The 20,435-nt window shown below is 44.9% G+C and overlaps 1 protein-coding gene across 2 annotated transcripts in view; it reads right to left on the bottom strand.

Annotated features, from left to right (window-relative positions):
* Nucleotides 1-15,036, bottom strand: part of LOC147429444 (putative choline kinase 2) — a 62,057-nt gene extending 47,021 nt beyond the window's left edge. The window contains exon 1 of one of the 2 annotated variants that reach the window (XM_086495696.1): nt 14,521-15,036. In XM_086495696.1, the coding sequence (XP_086351822.1) occupies nt 14,521-14,928 (408 nt within the window). In that variant the 5' untranslated portion in view covers nt 14,929-15,036. The remainder of the gene's footprint in view (nt 1-14,520) is intronic. The other variant, XM_086495695.1, reaches the window with a different exon arrangement.
* Between the last annotated feature and the right edge of the window lie 5,399 nt (nt 15,037-20,435).

Below are 20,435 nucleotides of genomic sequence, written 5' to 3'. Positions count from 1 at the left end.
CATCTTCACGAAGACTACTCAAGTGGATTTTTGAATTTTCATCTACTATGTGTTGTTTCAGCATCAGGTATTAGGAGGTGTTAAGAGTATCATCCCTTGCTCTTCATCAATTTAAGCATTCTTCTATGGCTAGAGGTTTTCCGGGTTGGCCATCCATTGAACGGCATGTCAACTGCATGGCCGGAGCCTTTGGGGCTGCTCCGGCCAGTCATTTGGGCCACGTGACAAGGTTTCCCATTTTTCCCCATTCTATTGGTTTACGGGGTTTTCCCCTAGCATTGTGGGCTTTTGTATATGTTTGCCCTACAGTGCATATATAAATGTCACTGGGAGTAGCTCCACCATCATGGTTTTGCAGTCTTGTGAGTTATCAATTCTCTCAGCAAACTCTCTGTGTCTCTCACCTCCCTCTCACACTTCCACACTATGCACTCTCACATTCACTACAAAAAAGCATTCAATAGTGATGGTGGGAAAACTAAACCTAGTTTACAAGCCATTTCTGAATTCTAAGCCCACGATAATGGGCGCCTACTACAAAAAGAAAATTTATTTTCGTACCTGATACGAAAAGTACTGCAAAAACTTGATGGATTCTATAAGAGAATCATGAAAAAATAACATGTACAAGCATAAAATGTGTGTGGGTATTTCCTCTTTCAACAATATCCCCTCTTGCAATTGATGATAGACATCAGGATTGGCACATTCTGGGGATTTCACTCTGAAAATTTCAGACGAACATCTCATTATGGAACATGGATAAACCAACATGTTGGTGGCGGACAAGGCTACAAGATGTTTGAAATAGTAGTCTTTCCTTTAAAGAGAGGTTATTCTATGGAGATGCCTTTTAGGGGTACTGCCTCTCAGATGCTACTTGAATCTGGTCACATCACATCCGCTCGGCTCGACGTCTCAATGTTCTCGCCATGCTGAGAGTCTTGCTCATTTGCTCTAGTGTTGTCATCATACTATCAAGTGAAGCAGAATTGAAATGGTCACAAGATCTAGACTTTACACTTCCACAAATCTTTACTTTCTTTCCTTGCTTGAATGTGTGCTACTTAGCACAAATGGTGATTCCTCTTATTTCCTTGTAGAGAGAGAATGAGAGAGAGAGGTAGAGTTGTGTAGCGAGAGAGAGAGGAGGAGAATGACACCCGATGAGTCCCAACCAACCCTCTCAAGGACTCCCCACACCATTGTCGATGTGGTATTTGCTTTTGATTGTGTAAATGGAGTGTACACGCATGCAATACCTCAATGCAAACTCTATTGACTCGAATGGGGAATGTCGCCGCGGTAACTCTTCAAGATGAAGCACCTCTGTCATGTGACACATCCAACCCTATGTGTCCGTGAACAAGTTACAGCATGACAAGGGTTCAGTTCAGTCAAGTCACTCTAGAATAGGAAGTGATATGGCACTTTTGTGAATCTATTCGCAGACCGTGCATGTCCAAACACTTAGATTAGATGCATATCCTCTGGTTGCACACAACATGATCATCAGCATTACCATCAAAATCCATTAGAATCCATCAGGAGCATTTTCCAGTGCATTAAACCTATTTTTCCTATTTTTGACATTTTTCACTTATTATTTTTAAGTGACTTTTGTTGGAAACTGGGTAGGGCAAATCCACTAAGTTTGTATATAGAAATCTAGTGCTAGCACTTCTTGGCAGAAGAGGCAGCAGGAGCATTGCTCACAGGCAACTTCTCAGCAACACCCCAAGTTCTCTAGCGTTTTTGCATCACAGCAGAAGAGCTAGCGTTTTTGGACAAGAACCCAGATCAGCCAGCATTTTTGCATCTACATCACCCTGGCAACAGCAGAGGAGAATTCAGCCCTAGCGTTAGCAGTTGCATCTGTCACGGGGACGTGGCAGCTGTTAACTATGTCACGAGGACATGGCAACTGCTAACTTTAGTTGTTGGTTTCTTTCCAATGGGTTTTGTTTTATTTTTGAGACCCTCTTCTTGAAGTAGCAAACAGTTGGACATTGTATGGCCAATGTGAACGGTAGTTTCACCCGCAGACGGGAAGTGGTCGGCACTGGAATTCGTATAGTAAGAGGATGTCTAGGCTCAGAGCAAGATCATATAGGTCCCCCCGTCGTCGCACTTCGCAAGTTGGTGGATACTAGAGAGTGAACTCAATAAAGGCCTAAAGTCAAGGTGTGACTACCAACGGAAAGTATCCGACAGTTGGGCCACATTGCACTTTTGGATGCGGTCCCAATGAGGATAGATGGTCAGATGACGAGTGGAAGCCCAACGGAATCATTTCCTAAAATTTAGGGAACTGCTATTTTGGGCCGCGAAATGTGCTCGCGTCATTGCCTCCGGTATGACTAGGGGAACACTTTACAACTCTGCCGCGAAGTCAACTGGGCGACCAATCGAGAGATTTTTAGGCGGCAAACCCGAAACGGGCAAATGCTTGTAATTGCGCCAAGTGGCAGTTTTTCATGAACTTGCCTCATGCAGAAAAATGGGCGCTGAATTTTATGTTGGGAGAGGCCTCCTTTTGCATTTTGTCACAGGTTAAGAGCTATGGAGTGCTTCCTTTTCCCCTTATGTACAGTGCGGTGCGAGGAGTGATGCCCTGCACGGTACGCACTGCTCTCTCTCTCTCTCCCCTATGAGCAGTATGTTATGCCCCTCTAGCGGGCTTTTCATTTGACCAATGTACAGTTATGTGGGTTCATGCACGATTGCCGAGGCAAGAGCCTCTTGCACAGTACTGGATTAGCTAGCGGCTAATCTCCCGCAGGTACAGGTGAATTCCGAGAGGTTTCACGTGAGAAATCTCATCCGATTCAAAGGGCAAGTAGCCCTATAGGTGCGGGAGCTCGAGGTCTTGCTACAGGTGCGACCGGCACGCGAAACGGAGCCCAAAACAGGGAATTACAGCCTGCTGTGTATTTTTGCAGGTTTAAGGTTTCCGCCCTAAACGGACCCTAATACCCCCAAGAGGTTCGGGGATGCAAGGGGACCGCTGTACAGGTGATATGACGCATTTTTGGGGCAAAAAAACAGAGAATTCAGCGTGCTGCAGATTCTCGCCGGGTTTTGCGAAGTGTCTATATGCGTCGCAAAAGTCATCTATTGCATGGGATACTGACTGTGAAGCGTCCTAGTACAGTTATGCTGCCGAAATCGGGCCAGAACAGGTGTTTCTTAGCCTAGATTGTGCGGGGCAGCTCGTAGGAGATCACAGGTTTTATTCCCTCTGTTAAAGAATAAAGAAATACCGAAAGGGGCGCCAATTTTGGGGCCTACAGGTTGTCGGCGTCTACTCGGAGCATTCTAGCTCCCGAGCCGTGTGTGTACTTAGGTGTTAATCCCCGTTACAGGTAACCTTTGCAAAGTACTCTCTGTGTGTCTGAAGTAAAGAATTTCAGGTGAAAGCCAACGCCTACCGCCGCACGGGCCGGTTTCATGGTTCCATTGCCGGGACATCAATCACTTTTTCCTCAAAGAGTGAGCCTCGGTTGTTTTGGGTAAAGACACGGAGTGCAAGAACCCGGGATTACACTATGGCCGACAAATGGAAGGGCATTATGGAAGAGGATTCCTCTTCAAAGGACAAGCAGGAGATCCCTATGGTTTTCGAGATTGGCGAGAGCTCACGGCCACGTCAGTCTGTACCTCCTGTCAATGTGAATTTCCCTCCAGTAGTATAGGGCTTTATGATTGGGCAACTTGAGGACGATGCGTTCAAGGCTCAGTTAGTTGCCGCGGTGAATGTCTTTTCGCAGCTGATGCAGAATCCAAGGTTTATGGACTTCTTGCAAGCGCCACCAGTGCAACAGCAAAATAGGCAACCTACGCCGCATAGGGAGCTTGTTGAGGCTCAAGCCCAGGTACTTCATGCGGCTCAGGAGGATAGGGAACACTCGCATGTTGCAGAGTCAGGGGTTCCAAAACAGGTTCCTCCCGTCCTTGAACAGGTGGCTAGAACGCCTATTCCACAGGTTACGCCAGTTCAGACCGCCGCCTTTCAGAGCCAGCATGCTGTCTTGAATGGACAGGGAACTGGATACCAAGCTATGCACCCAGTTTTTCCACCACCCACGGTACATCCTGGGTATTTCGGGGGTGGATCAGTGTTCCAAAGTATGGCTGGTTATGCGCCTGGAAGTCAGCCCCATACATGCCAGGAACAGTGTTCGGGGGTATGCAAGGCATCATGCCAAAACCCATGTATTGTTAGGTGCAACGGAATGAATGTTGTATTTTCTCAAGATTAGTGATCTTTATTGCTCAAGGTTCCTTTTAGTTCTTTAGGAAAAGAGAGAGCTTTCCATCTTGTAGAGTGTTGTGGTCACGAACAAAGTGAGTGGATGTTATGCGTGCAAATGAATGAGACTGAGAGAAGGAGAGAGAAGAGATACGACACCGAGAGGTTTGTATAACCCTCCTCCGAAGGCCCCACTCTCGTCGGCGAGAGTGGTCTATTCTTTGATTGCACAAAGGTGTACAATGCGTATGCAATGGACTATGCAACTTGGTCTATGCCGATGACAACGACGATGACGACGATGATGCTGAAATCTGGGACTTTCTAATCGCTGAATTCGGGGACTATTTCGGTGGCTGAAAATGACTGTTTTGGCTGCGTTTTCTTGGCTGAAAAATGAGGTTTCTTAGGGCTGAAAACTGATGGTCTTTACGGGCTGAATCTGCTACACTTTAGGTGAATGATGTCGGTCTTAATTTGCTGCTGAAATCCAAAAACGCCAGGGGCTGAAATTGGTTCTTCTGTCACCGGGGTTCTGCAAATGCAAAAACACTAGGCTGATCTGCTCTGTCGTGATGACACTGGGGCTGATCTGCTGTGCACAAATCGCCAAGGCTGATCTGATGCAAAAACGCTAGGCCTTCTGTGGAGAAAACGCCAGAGTAGTCGCGGGGGTTGGTCTTGCTGAGAAGTTGCCTGTTGAGCAAGGTGCTCCTGTTGCCTCTTCTGCCATTTAGTGCTAACTTGGGTTTGCTTATATAGAAACTTAGCAAAATTGCCCTACCTACTTTTGTAGGAAAGTCACTTAAAAATAATAAGTGAAAATCCCAATAAATAGGAAAATAGGCTAAATGCACTGGAAAATTCCCCTAATTGATGCTAATGGATTCTGATGGGAATTCCGATGGTCATGCTATGTGCAACCGGAGGATATGCATCTATGCTAAGTGACTGAGCATGCACGGTCTACGAATAGTCTCACAAAAGTGTCAGATCACTGCTAATCTAACTTGATCAGACTGACTGAACCCTGCTGTGGTGTAAGCTTGTCCACGGACACATAGGGTTGGGATGTGTCACGTGACATCCCCTCCTTTTCAAAGTGAGGTACTGGTACCGAACTGTATGGCGTCGAGGGAGATCGCCAACAGCATCCGGAATCCTGGAAGGGACTCTTCGCCGGCCCACTCTGATGTGTGGGTCGTGCGGTACTTGAACTTCATAAAGGTCTGCAACGCTTGCTTCTTTGGGCCGCGCCGAAAGCGACACAAAGTCTTCTATGGCTCCTTCGATGCTTCAACTTCGTCTAGAGTCATGCTTCTTTCGTCTTCAAGAATCTCCATGGCTGAAAATTCCTGAAACCATCTCCAACACAAAACCATGAACATACCCATTCCATGTAAAGTGAAGGAAAAAAATATTGTCTTCTCTAAAGACTGTGTATGCAATGTAGATGAACATAGAAACGGAGTGACAACCCGTTCATCAAACACATGCAAACAATGCGATCGAATCTTTTTTGTTTGATCGAAATCAATCAACTGTGGCAAATCACAATGGAAATGCCCATGCCTTTCGGAACCTGTGTCATGCCAAGGAAGAGACATGGAATGCGACTTCCTTACATACAAACTTTTCAGCTTTTCATGAACAATCCGCATACATTCGTGCTCATCCATGAGAGAAACGTGCTCAACATACAATAGTCATGCCTAGTAAAAGGGATCACATAACGATGCTGACTAAAATACAGGAAACCTTCACAAATGAAACACTCGAACAATGCGTGCGTATCAATCATGCGAACACATAATACTTCCTGTGAGGGTTCTTTGGACCAAGGCTCGAGAGCCAAGATCGCTTCTTCGGGCTCTATCGAATCTTCTTGTGGGGGTTCTTTGGACCTCGACTCGAAAGTCAAGATCGGATCTTCGTGATTGATCAAATCTACAATGAGGTTAGCTTCGCTAGAAAAAGCATCCACTAACACATCATCCTTGGGAACAATCACATCATCTTCATGCAACTCATCATGCTTGTGAGAAATCACATCTTGATCATGCAAATCATCATGCTTGTCATTGTCATCCAAATCATTATACAAATCATTGGCATCTAAATCATCATGCTTATCATTGTCATTCAAATCATCATGCAAGTCATTGTCAATCAAATCATCATCATGCTTCACACAATCATGCAAATCCTGTGTGTCATGCTTGGGAGAAGAAGAGACTGAGAGAGTCTCCTTTTCCCTATCCTGTTGAATCTGTGTCTGTATTCGAGAAAAGAGTCGCAACATCTCTTGCCTTATTTCTTTGTTCTCGCGATCAAACTTGGCTTGCATTTCTTTGTTCTCTCGATCAAATTCTGCTTCTCTTGCTTTGGCTTCCAAGCGTGCTTGCTCGCTCTCACATGCTATGGTTGCCATTCTTTCTTGGTATTGGCGCTCTATGGCTATCATGTCTTCTTCGTAGGCTTTTCTTTCTGCTTCTCTTTCTTGGTCTAACTCCTCCATAGGAGTTCGTGCAATCTTTGTCGTAGACAGGGAAGGGTCAGAAAAACCTCCTGGTGGGGAAAATTCTTCTTCGCCTCTCTCACGCTCATCACCTCCAAAATTTTGCAGAGATAGCATCGCCTCTTCATGCTTTGCAAAAGAACGAGGTCACTTTCAGATGGACCCAAAAGGAAATTTCAGCTTTCAATCTCTTAAAGGAAAAGTTGACTTCAGATCCAGTTATTGTTTTGCCAGATCTCGGGAAGTTATTTGTGGTCCAGTGTGGCGGGTGTGGCAGTAGCATCGGAGCAGTGCTAATGCAAGACGGACGGGTAGTAGCTTATGAAAGCCGAATTTTGCAAGGGCCAGAGAGGACTATGCAAGTCTATGAGATCCTGGTACCTGAAGTTTTGGCACATAAGGACAGAAAAGTTAAAGGACAAGTTGCAAGACGCTATTTGGTGAAGTTCAAGAACTATCCGCCTATGGATGCAAAGTGGATGGAAGAGCATCAACTGTCAGAGTCACCAAATGTATTGCAGCTTTACCATGAAGCCTTTGGGTTACAGCCTACTTATGCCCCAACCCAACGTGTGCAAAGGAGGGGTAATGATAGAGCTAGTACATCAAATGTACATATGAATTCAGTGTAATAGATGGAAATGAAAAAAGTATGAAGGTCTCATTAAGTCATTTGAATCTATGTGTTGTGACCTTTCTTGCGAATACATGCGATGATAAAAGAGTGTTGATAGCACAAGATCGTCCGTGGCATGTATTTATGATATGCAATCGAGGACGTTTGCGATTTCAAGAGGGGGGTATGTCACGGGGACGTGGCAGCTGTTAACTATGTCAGGAGGACGTGGCAACTGCTACCTTTAGTTGCTGGTTTCTTTCCAATGGGTTTTGTTTTATTTTTGAGACCCTCTTCTTGAAGTAGCAAACGGTCGGACATTGTATGGCCAATGTGAACGGTAGTTTCACCCGCAGACGGGAAGTGGTCGGCACTGGAATTCATATAGTAAGAGGATGTCTAGGCTCAGAGCAAGATCATATAGGTCCCCCCGTCGCACTTAGCAAGTTGGTGGATACTAGGGAGTGAACTCAATAAAGGCCTAAAGTCAAGGTGTGACTACCAACGGAAAGTATTCGACAGTTGGGCCACATTGCACTTTTGGATGCATTCCCAATGAGGATAGATGGTCAGATGACCAGTGGAAGCCCAACGGAATCATTTCCTAAAATTTAGGGAACTGCTATTTTGGGCCACGAAATGTGCTCGCGTCATTACCTCCGGTATGACTAGGGTAACACTTTACAACTCTGCCGCGAAGTCAATTGGGCGACCAGTCGGGAGATTTTTAGGCGGCAAACCCGAAACGGGCAAATGCTTGTAAATGCGCCAAGTGGCAGTTTTTCATGAACTTGCCTCATGCAGAAAAATGGGCGCTGAATTTTATGCTGGGAGAGGCCTCCTTTTGCATTTTGTCACAAGTTAAGAGCTATGGAGTGCTTCCTTTCCCCCTTATGTACAGTGCGGTGCCAGGAGTGATGCCCTGCACGGTACGCACTGCTCTCTCTCTCTCCCCTATGAGCAATATGTTATGTCCCTCTAGTGGGCTTTTCATTTGACCAATGTACAGTTATGTGGGTTTATGCACGATTGCCGAGGCAAGAGCCTCTTGCACAGGCACTGGATTAGCTAGCGTCCGATTCAAAGGGCAAGTTGCCACGCGTAACAGAACCCAAAACAGGGAATTACAACCTGCTGTGTATTTTTGCAAGTTTAAGGTTTCGGCCCTAAACGGACCCTAATACCCCCAGGAGGTTCGGGGACACGAGGGGACTGCTGTACAGGTGATCTGGCACATTTTCGGGGCAAAAAAACAGAGAATTCAGCGTGCTGCAGATTCTCGCCGGGTTTTGCAAAGTGTCTGTATGCGTCGCAAAAGTCATCTATTGCATGGGATACTGACTATGAAGCGTCCTAGTACAGTTATGCTGGCGAAATCGGGCGAGAACAAGTGTTTCTTAGCCTAGATCGTGCGGGGCAGCTCGTAGGAAATCACAAGTTTTATTCCCACTGTTAAAGAATAAAGAAATACCGAAAGGGGCGCCAATTTTGGGACCTACAGGTTGTCAGCGTCTGCTCGGAGCATTCTAGCTCCCGAGCCGTGTGTGTAATTAGGTGTTAATCCCCGTTACAGGTAACCTTTGCAAAGTACTCTGTGTGTGTCTAAAGTAAAGAATTTCGGGTGAAAGCCAACGTCTACCGCCCCACGGGCCAGTTTCAGCATCAGTAGATTCCACAGCGACAGCAGATCAGCCCTAGCGTTAGCAGATTTCCTCAGGATGGACAGTTTTCAGCCCTAGCGTTTTTGGTTTGCAGATCAGCCTCGGCGTTTTGCAATTCCATCGCGACAGAATCAGCAGTAGCACCAACGTTTTCAGTTTTCAGCATCAAGACACCGCAATAGAACCCCCGAACCTCGCAGATTTCACCATCTCGTAGCAGATCCTCGCCGCACGGTCAGATCCAGCGTAGTTTGCAGTTTCAGCCCGGAAAATGCAGATTTAAGCATCTGCATTTTCAGCGCGTCGTCGTCGCCATCGACATCATCACCGACATAAGAGTCAGAATTCAGCAGATAAAGATTTGCAGATTTCAGCCCTTAGCGTTTTCAGATTTCAGCTCGTCTCATCGTCGTCCTCATCATCGTCGACGTCGTCGGCAAGTCCAAGCATTGTAGAGATTTGTGCAATCAATAGTAGACTGCTCTCACCATAGAGAGTGGGGTCTTCAGAGGAGGGTTTGACAACATTCTGGTGTCGTATTCTTCTCTGTCTATCTCTCAGTCTCATGCACCTTCATTCACAATGTTCATCACTTTGTTTGTGTCCATTGCACTCTCTCACTAAAGGAACGGAAGGCTCTCCCTTCCGTAAGTAAAAGGAACCCTTGAGCACAGTTCGGAGCACTCATCTTGAGCAAAGTTCAACATTCACTTCCGTTGCACCTTACATTGGTATCAGAGCTTTGGCAGTGTTATGTATCACTCAAGGAAAGAACCACAAGAACCACATATTTTTTTTTGCTTGTTGAGGTCGCACGTAACCCAAGTCCTCTTGGGCGTGTCGATTCCTAATGTTTTTGAAGAGTGACAGGAAACCCAAGAAAGAAGGGCTTGTCCAGCCTCCCCTTGTGCCTCTTTTCACTCATTGAGAGCGGACCGTGCACTTAGCGGCCGGCCAATCGACGTGAGGTGGGAAAAAGCAACCTTGGTGTGAGCGCAAGGCCGCCAAGGGGTGCACCCGCAGAAAAGAGCAGAACTCGGGTGAAGAGAAGATCCTTCTCTAACACAGATTGCAAGCTAAAGAAAAACCTCAAGAACCTCAAGAACTCAAGACCCCCAAGAACCCAAGAACCCAAGACCCACAAGAACCCAAGTTCCTCATGAACTTAAGAGCCAAAGATCTCAGTGGATGGTCATCACCCGAAGCGGAATGGATACTTTGCACGAAGGTGATGAGCATGGAGGTGGCGAAGAAGAATTTTCCCCACCAGACGTTTTTCTGACCCTCCCCCTTCCCCATCTACGCCAAGGATTGCACTAACTCCTATGGAGGAGTTGGAGCAGATGTTTATGGACAGCAAGTTAGAACGCGAAGCAAGGAAGTTAGAACGCAAAGCAAGAAAAGCATAAATTGATCGTAAATAAATACGAAGAAAGAATGGCAGCCATAGCGCGTGAGCGCGATGAAAGAGAAGTAAAATTTGATCGCGAGAACAAAGAAAGACAATCGCGCGAACAAAGCAAAACAAGCAATGAACGAGCGACACATGAAAGAGATGTTGGGACTCTTTTCTCAAGTGCAGGCACAGATGCAAGAGATTTGGGAAAAGGAGACTCTCTCGGTCTCTTTTCTCAAGTGCAGGCACAGATGCAAGAGATTTGGGAAAAGGAGACTCTCTCGGTCTCTTTTCTCAAGTGCAGGCACAGATGCAAGAGATTTGGGAAAAGGAGACTCTCTCAGTCTCTTCTTCTCCCAAGCATGAGACACATGATTTGCATGATAATGATAAGCATGATGATTTGCATGACTATGATAAGGATGATGAATTGCATGATAATGATTTGGATGAAATGACAAGCATTTGCATGATCAAGATGTGATTACTCACAAGCATGATGATTTGCATGAAGATGATGTGATTGTTCACAAGAATGATGGGTTAGTTGATAATGTTTTTAGTGAAGCTAACCTCATTGCAGATCAATCAATCAAGAAGAACCGATCTTTGCTCTCGAGTCAAGGTCTAAATAACCCCCTCAGGAAGAACTGATCTCGGCTCTCGAGCCTAGGTCCAGAGAACCCCCTCAGGAAGAACCGATCTTGGCTCTCAAGCCTAGGTCCAAAGAGCCCCCACAGGAAGTATTTTGTGTTCAAATGATTAGTCAGCACGCATTGTACAAGTGCTTCATTCGTGATCGTTTCCTGTATTTTAGTTACCATCCTTATGTAATCCCTTTTCATAGGCATGCCATATTGTACGTTGAGCACGATTCACTCATGAATGAGCACGGATATATGCGGATTACTCATGAAAAGATAAAATGTTTGCATTCAAGGAATTCACATTCCATGTCTCCTCCTTGGCATGACACAGTATCAGAAAGAGCACAAGAAAGATAGAGCAACAAGCATAGGCATGTCCATTGTGATTTGCCACAGTTGATTGATTTAGATCAGAAACACAAGATTCGATCTCATTGTTTGCATGTGTGTGGTGAACGGGTTGGCACTCAATCTATTTGTTCATCTACATTGCATGCACAGTCTTTAGAGAAGACTAGTATTTTTCCAGTCACTTTACATGGAATGGGTATGTTCATGTTTGTGTGTTGGAAGTGGTTTTAGGAATTTTCAGCCTCGGAGATTCTTTAAGAAGATAGACGCATGACTATAGATGAAGTGGAAGCATTGAAGATGACTTTGTGTCGCTTTCGGCGCGGCATTGCAGACCTTTATGGAGTTCAAGTATCGCACGACCCACACATCAGAGTGGGCCGGCGAAGAGTCCTTTCCAAGATTCCGGATGCAATTGGCAATCTCCCTCGACGCCATACAGTTCGGTACCAGTACCTCACTTTGAAAAGGAGGGGATGTCACGTGACATATGTCCGTGGACAAGCTACAGCATGACAAGGGTTCAGTTCAGTCAAGCCAGTCTAGAATACGAAGTGATCTGGCACTTTTGTGAGTCTGTTCGCAGACCGTGCATGTCCAGACACTTGGATTAGATGCATATCCTCTGGTTGCACACAACATGATCATCAACATTACCATCAGAATCCATCAGGAGCATTTTCCAGTGCATTATACCTATTTTCCCTATTTTTGACATTTTTCACTTATTATTTTTAAGTGACTTTTGTTGGAAATTGGGTAGGGCAAATCCACTAAGTTTGTATATATAGAAATCTAGCGCTAGCACTTCTTGGCAGAAGAGGCAGCAGGAGCATTGCTCACAGGCAACTTCTCAACAGCACCCCCAACGTCTAGCGTTTTTGCATCACAACAGAAGAGCTAGCGTTTTTGGACAAGAACGCAGATCAGCCAGTGTTTTTGCATCTGCATCAGCCTGGCGACAACAGAGGAGAATTCAGCCCTAGAGTTAGCAGTTGCATCAGCAGATTCCACAGCGACAGCAAATCAGCCCTAGCGTTAGCAAATTTCCTCAGCAAGGACAGCTTTCAGCCCTAGCGTTTTTGGTTTGCATATCAGCCTCGGCGTTTTGCAATTCCATCGCGACTTAATCAGCAGTAGCACCAACGTTTTCAGTTTGCATCAAGACACCGCAGTAGAACCCCTGAACCTCGCAGATTTCACCATCCCGCACAACAGATCCTCGCCACACGGTCAGATCCAACGTAGTTTGCAGTTTCAGACCAAAAAACACAGATTTCAGCATCTGTGTTTTCAGTGCGTCGTCGTCGCATCGTCGCCATCGACATCGTCACGAACATAGAGTCAGAATTCAGCAGATACAGATTTGCAGATTTCAGCCCTTAGCGTTTTCAGATTTCAGTCCGTCTCGTCGTCGTCCTCATCGTCGGCAAGTCCAAGCATTGTAGAGATTTGTGCAATCAATAGTAGACTGCTCTCACCAGAGAGTGGGGCCTTCGGAGGAGGGTTTGACAACATTCTAGTGTCGTATTCTTCTCTCTCTATCTCTCAGTCTCGTGCACCTTCATTCACAGTGTTCATCACTTTGTGTGTCCATTGCACTCTCTCACTAAAGGAACGGAAGGCTCTCCCTTCCGTAAGTAAAAGGAACCCTTGAGCACAGTTTGGAGCACTCATCTTGAGCAAAGTTTAACATTCACTTCCGCTGCACCTTACAACCTCCAAGGCTGATTTGATGCACCTTTGGATCCGTCTCGATGAGGGATTGTTGGTGGCCTCCAAGGGCTAGATCTAGGGCTGATTTGCGCTAACGAATCTCGATGTGAGAGGAATCAAGGGCTGAAAGCAGCTGCAAAAGCGCAACTGATCAGTCGCGCAAAACAGGGCTAAAAATGCAAATGATAATGGAGCCGATGATGGACAGCAATGGGAGCACTCGCTGCAACGGGGAATGGCCGAGAAGAGGCTCAATGGGCTGCCGAAGCACTGGGCTGCAACGGAGAGGCTAGCGTTAGCAAGAAAACGCTGGGCTGATCTGCTGCTAACTAGAAACGCTAGGCTGATCTGCGATCTGGGAGCAAAAATGCTGAGAGCATGCAAAAACGTTGAGGCTAGATATGGCATTGGCTCCTCTGTTCCAAAACACTTGCTCCCTTATAGGGTAGAATACTGGTTATAAACTTTCTAGGACTTAGGTTGGGTAAGTTTGAAAGACAAAGTTATAAAAATAAATCATTAAAATGATTTATTAATAAACTTGACTTCGGTAAAGATTCTGGGTGAAACTGTCGCAAATCTGTCCACCCAAGAATCTGATCTAATGGCTCATTTGATTCCTCTAACCTAAAACTTTTTTATGCACGTCATGTCAAATGTCCAGCGTACTGTAAGAACATGTCTAACACTTGTACAATCCATTTATGCAAGAGGGTTCCAAAACTGGAAAACTACTCGTCCAGACATGCACGCTCACAAAATTGCCGGTACTAATCCTCCTAGGATTCTAGACACTCCTATCTAGGGATAGAGACAGAATTGGCTCTGGAAGCTAATGAAGCAGGTCCATGTGGCACACAGAGCCATGTGCACGTGACTACTATAAATTTTTTTCGCAAAGTCACCCAATCCCTGAGATTACGCTTTCCCTCGCATAATTTTCCAAAACGCTCCAGATTATTTGGAGTGCTTCTTGCTCCTCTCAGATCTTCTTCACTCGGGTACACTTCTTGCTACTTGGGGTATCTCAAACTCTTCAGAAATCAGCTGATGTTTCATTAGCCTCAATCAAAATCAAATATCTTTGCTACATTCAAGATCTTGAAGACCTTACAATTCTCCTTTGACATCGGTAAAATCTCCTTGAACAATTTGGAGCTAATCTCAATCTATTTCTAGAGCTCCACTTAGGCATGCATACACTTGTTGCATAGCCTTGCCACTTGTATAAGCTTCCCTTTTCTGTAAGCTTTCCCTCTCTCTAAGGTTTCCGTGAGTAATATAGCATTACCGGGGGGTGGGCGAGCAGGAGGGGGTTGTTTTGAGAGAGAGAGAGAGAGAGAGAGAGAGAGAGAGAACTTACCCGCGCATTCAAGAACTCCTCAACACGGCCATTGGAGAAGCGAGCGAGCAGGCGAGGTCCATGGCCAAGCTGTGACATGCGCTCAAATGTGCAGATTTCATCCTCCCGCCGAAAGAAGAGGTCACAGCCATCGCCATAGATGCGAACAAGAACCTTTCTTAGGCTACCAAGGGGAACTGTCTCTTGAGGCCAGTGGCACTCGTACACATGGTTGGTCATGGCGCCCTTGAGAGGCTTGAGTACCAGGTTCTTGGCATCCGGCACGTCCGGCCATGTGTCTGCTAGGGCATGAAGCGCGATGTAGGCTTCCCCTAGTAGCCATTCTCTTCTGCTGCTGCTGTTGCTGCTGCTCCTGGAGAGTAAGGCAGAGAGGTCCGCTGACTCAGAACCCTCCAGCTCCGTCGCCATACCTGCCGCTGGTGTCAAACACACATAGGCTGTAAAGGTGGTGAGCAAGCTATGTTTTTTGTTGGCACTGCCTGCCAGCGTGCAGGGAGTTGAGAAATGTTGTACACAATTTTTAGGCTTTTTGAAGCTATTGCCATGCTTGTAATAAAAATAGCGCTTACATAAAAAAAGCTAATTTGCTGACAGCAGTAGCACTAAGAGAGTCGAGCAAGGTATGTTGCTACCGTTCTCTCTCTCTCTCTCTCTCTCTCTCTCTCTCTCTCTCTCTCTCTCTGTGTGACGTCGTGGCATGTTAGTGACGGCCTTGTTTTGTAATATGGTTTGGCTTTATTGTTGTGGTAGTGCTAAATATGGCACCCCGACCTTGGATAGAATGTGCTTTATGTATTAGGTGGTATATGAAGAGTTGAGAGAGGATAGGGTCTGACTATGTTGGCATTGCGCCTGCTTGCAGTGAGTGATATAGGTATGGTGCCTATAAAATATTGTAAACAATTTTTAGGCTTTTTGAAGCTATTTTAAGATGTTGCTTTTCAACGTTCCTTTGGAGCCATGCTTGTAATGAAAATAGTGCTTGCGTAAAAAAGCTAATTTGTTGACAATAGTAGCACGAAGAGACTCAAGAAAGAAGGAGTGCAAGGTATGCCGCTATAGTGCTCTCTCTCTCTCTCTCTCTCTCTCTCTCTCTCTCTCTCTCTCTCTCTGTGTGTGTGTGTGTGTGTGGCAGTGCCGCCGTTGGCAAGTTAGTGACGGCCTTGTTTTGTAATATAGTTTGGCTTTATTTTTGTGGGAGTGCTAAATATGGCACCCCCACCTTGGATAGAATGTGCTTTATATATTAGGTGGTATATGAAGAGTTGACAGAGGATAGCGTCTGACTATGTTGACACTACCTGCTTGCAACGAGTGATATAGGCGTGGTGCCTATGAAATGTTGTCCACTATTTTTAGGCTTTTTGAAGCTATTTTAAGATGCGTGTTTTCAGTGTTCCTTTGGAGCCATGCTTGTAATAAAAATAGTGCTTGCTTAAAAAAGCTAATTTGTTGACAACAGTAGAGCGAAGAGACTCGAGCAAGAAGGAGTGCAAGGTATGATGTTGCAGTGCTCTCTCTCTCTCTCTCTCTCTCTCTCTCTCTCTCTCTCTCTCTCTCTCTCTCTCTCTCTCTCTCTCTGAGGGAGTGTCGTCATTGGCAAGTTAGTGATGGCCTTGTTTTGTAGTATAGTTTGGCTTTATTGTTGCGGTAGTGCTAAATATGGCACCCCCACCTTGGATAGAAGGTGATTTAGGTGGTATGTGAAGAGTTGAGGTAGGACAGAGAGGGTAGGGTCTCTCTCTCTCTCTCTCTCTCTCTCTCTCTCTCTCTCTCTCTCTCTCTCTCTCTCTCTCTGTGTGTGTGTGTGTGCTTTATGGTGCAATGTCCTTCGTGAACTTTATTGATAGCTCCTGCCTCTGCTTCTTAAGTCGCACGTGTGCTAGCCAAACCACACGTTCCTAGCACCACAAGGGAAACTAAGATCGAGATGGAGAGTGTGAGTAGCTGAGGGTTCATCACTAGTGGTAAAAAGGCTTGATCGTGGTGCTTCCTTTTTTGCTTGCCAAGCTCAGTCGTGAAAGACAAGTCACCTCTCTCTTCTATTATTTTCTTAAAAATTCTCTTTGTGTCTTTGGTCTTTCCCTAAAAGTTCTCTCTCTCTCTCTCTCTCTCTCTCTCTCTCTCTCTATATATATATATATATATATATATATATATATCACACACACAGAGGCAACACCTCCATCTATGTATTGATGACCTTGTTTCAAAGTTCTTGGCTTACAATGGACACACTTAATAAAATAGGCCTTATAGGTTACACAATAAACTTCAAGACATAACCCAACACATGAAACTTGACAAGATCTATGCCACATTTTCCTCAATAGCTTAACTATTGCATTGGCAATAGATTTCAATTGTCTTCATTGATTTGTGCCACAAGTCTAACTTGTAGGTTTTAGCCTTACTTAGCACATGGAACTTTAAGAGTAGGCCAGCCTGGCCTACTTTTCCTCAGTAGTTATGCAACCAATTAAAAGTTGATAGGTGTTTCCTGGCCAAAATGTCACCATGGTCCCTCATAGTGTCATACAGTCATCATGCAAATGCAAGTAAATGAGCATCTTTGCTAACTTCTCTTGTTCTCTTTCTAGTCATCTTAGAGAGATTTCCCCACTATGGAGGGCCCTTCACAAATAATATACTTAGAGCCATGTAGTGATGGGGCAATTTAGGATCTCCACTCTTAGCATTTTAGATTTATTTATTTATTTATCCTTTTTTTGAGGGGGTGCTTTAAGCAACCCCCTACCCAAAGGGTTTCCCCCTTCACCCTACTATTACTGGTTTGCTCCTACCAAAGGAGGGCATTTAACTTTTTAATCTAGCTTTAGCTACTTTACACCATGTGAAGTGACCTATTACTGCTACAACAAGGTGTATTGGGCTGCTTTTTTCATTTAGTGGACACCATAGAAGATTCGGGGGCCTATGGAGAGCCTTCTTATGCTCCTTAGTTTTTGCATCAATCGATTGAAGTGTGTGAACTATTTGTAATGAAGGGATATTGATAATGTCACCCAAGCAATGGAGAGCGGGTTTGAGAAATTGCTTGCCCTATGTCATTTCTCATCCCTTGTAGTTCCAACTAATGAGCTCTTGGTATTACCCAAAAACACCAATAGCGCTCACTTGTGTATCCCGTTACTCCCTAAAGCTACTTTTTAAATTTTTCATGTAGCTTTTGAACACATTAGCCATGTATATTAACCATGCCAGATAGCCCATAAACACATGTGTATTGTTGGGTCTTCATCTTTATTATGGATGTGTAAGCCCCAACAAGAATATCTCATGTTATTTAGCCCTTGGTTAAGTATGCATAAAAATGATTTGAAGGAATGAATGCCCTAGTTCTTGTGTTTTCAATCTCTCTCTCTCTCTCTCTCTCTCTCTCTCTCTCTCTCTCTCTCTCTCTCTCTCTCTCACTCTCACACACACACACACACACACACACACACGCATGCACGCACGCACGCACACACTCTCACACACACACACTTGAAGTTTCTAATGTCTCCATAGAGGAGACTAATGTAAAGCAAGCTTCATTTTGGCCAAGAAGTGGCCAAAGATTCACCTAGAAATTGTTTATCGCTAGTTCCCATGAAAATGACCAGAACATCAAGAGCTTTCGCTTAGGAGGCACCACATACCTAGTTAGGTGTGGTTGGGACCAAGGGATTGCTTCCCTAATGGGTGGGGATCGGAGGTCTTGTTCTACCAATTGCACCTAGCTAGGTATGCAATAGCTTTTGAGTGGTGGGTCATGATGTCAAGCATTGTTCGGAAAACTACGATAAATAGTCAATTTTTGCACATGAGCTGAAAATGTCTAAAACTTCTTGCGATATCTCTTTGCATAGGTATCAAGCAAGACCACTAATACCACGATGGAAGAAGCACAAGCAGTAGAGATCCAGAATCCAAGAACGATATGTCTGGTTGGAGAGCTCCTCCTCCATCACCACTTGCAAACATCTCTCTCTCTCTCTCTCTCTCTCTCTCTCTCTCTCTCTCTTTCATTCTATCAGTCTCTCTTTGTTGCCTTGTACGGTTTTGTCTTTGGACTTATTATTCAAAAAACAATTTCATGAAAATTTGAATAGGACAACGAGTCTTGGATACTTTTTGGTTGCCATTGAGGTACAAAAATCCATCCCTTCTTGGCCACCACTGAGGCATGTAGAGACACATACACATAGATAATAGATGATCTAGACATTTCCCCTATATAAGAAAATGGACATATTCTGACTGATTTTAATATGGTGCTTTAACATCATGAACAAACACCATATTGGGGGAGATACAGGTCGATGGTAGTTGAAGGCATGATGGGATGCTATGTACAGAACTTAAAGCGGTAGCTAAGAAATAGAAGCAGGAGCCCTCTTTCGTTGTTTGAGAAGCAGCAAAGCAAAAGGCACAGAAGTGAATTTGAACAATAAAGTATAGTTGAGGGTGCGAGCAATGTAGATAATAAGCATGGGATAGAGCCCCTTGTCTCAATGCTATCATGTTGGGGTAAAGGTGGTGTGCCTTACTCTGGGCCAGACACAGTGTTTGATTGCCCACTTACTTTCCCCATATTCTTTGTACATATACAAGAATAAGGAGCTCTCTTAGTCTTCCTCTTGAGAGGTTAGCCCCACCCACACACGGTCTCCATCTTCTCTTTCTCTCTCTCACATGCACGCAGCTGCGCATGTGCTCTTTCAAGTGGTATTAGAGCATAGTTCTACATGAGGAGCTCATTGTAGAGAGCTCTCATTTTGTAGCTTGCAAGCATTTGTGCATCTGTAATCGGGTGGCCATTCCAAAGCTTACCATTGGAGCTTGGTGCAAGTGAGAGCATTGAGATATGAACTAGATTGGAGTGGAGATGCACTATGTGAGCTTCATTTCAGCTGGACAGTAGGTAAAGGAGTAGGTATTTTTTGTGCACTTCAACTTTGTAGAGGGACCTTTTTGCAAATTTTGAGCAACTTGAGAGATATTTGCATCAGATTGCAGGGTGTTCTACCTTTGTATGTTCACCAACGTGCAACACATGAGGTCTTGGCATCAGAACGCACGTTTCAACACTTTTGTTCGATGGCCAAAGACAGCATCGACTTCTTCATCAACTTTCCTTGGCATTGGCTACCTTGCTTAGCCTACCATTGACATCCATCTATGAGATTTGGTACACTTTGACATGAATCTTTTATTACACACACTCTCTCAGTTCCTACGACACATCTGCTCTCCAACCTAGTGTGAGAGCCTGACATGAAGAGAGTGGGAGATTACATTGAGCATTCTTGCATTGGAAGCACACTTTTGCTCTCACCGAGGTCTCCTGAGAGACCGCATTCTTGAGTGCATCACTCAGAGGTAGAATTGTTTGCATTGACAATACAGGTGAAGCGCGTTGAAGATCCAACCGATGATCCATTTGGACTATGGCGTTGTTTTCGGCCACGACACTACAGGTGGTTAACTTCCTTATGTGTCTAATTTTTGATTGATGGGCTAGTGTGTCAATTTTTAATGCAGATTATACATCATGAGATTTGTGCTCATGTTCGACTGCATGGATCATTTCAGAGATGTTTACACACAAGATTCATGCATGTTTTTGTCATGTATGACATATGCAAATACACATGATTACAACCCATAGGTTGCAGATTCACAAGTGTATAGGTTTTGGGCAAGTGGAGTTGTCCAAAGAGCTACTCGTGTGGGAGTGAGCTCATTTGCATGCTTTTGGAGTATGTGTGCCCTATGTGGATTTGTGTACGAGACAATTTATCTTGGACAGGTTTAGTTTCACCAAGAAGGTTTCGTCTTGCTTCTCTTCATGGGTTTTGGAGAGCCATATGGTTAGGTTTGGCCAGGTGTTTGGCAGGTTGTGGACAAGA

The sequence above is a fragment of the Adiantum capillus-veneris genome, chromosome 22, assembly GCF_014529385.1.
Source record: "Adiantum capillus-veneris isolate H3 chromosome 22, ASM1452938v2, whole genome shotgun sequence".
Taxonomy (NCBI): Eukaryota; Viridiplantae; Streptophyta; class Polypodiopsida; order Polypodiales; family Pteridaceae; genus Adiantum; species Adiantum capillus-veneris.
This window is presented reverse-complemented; position numbering and strand designations above follow the sequence as displayed.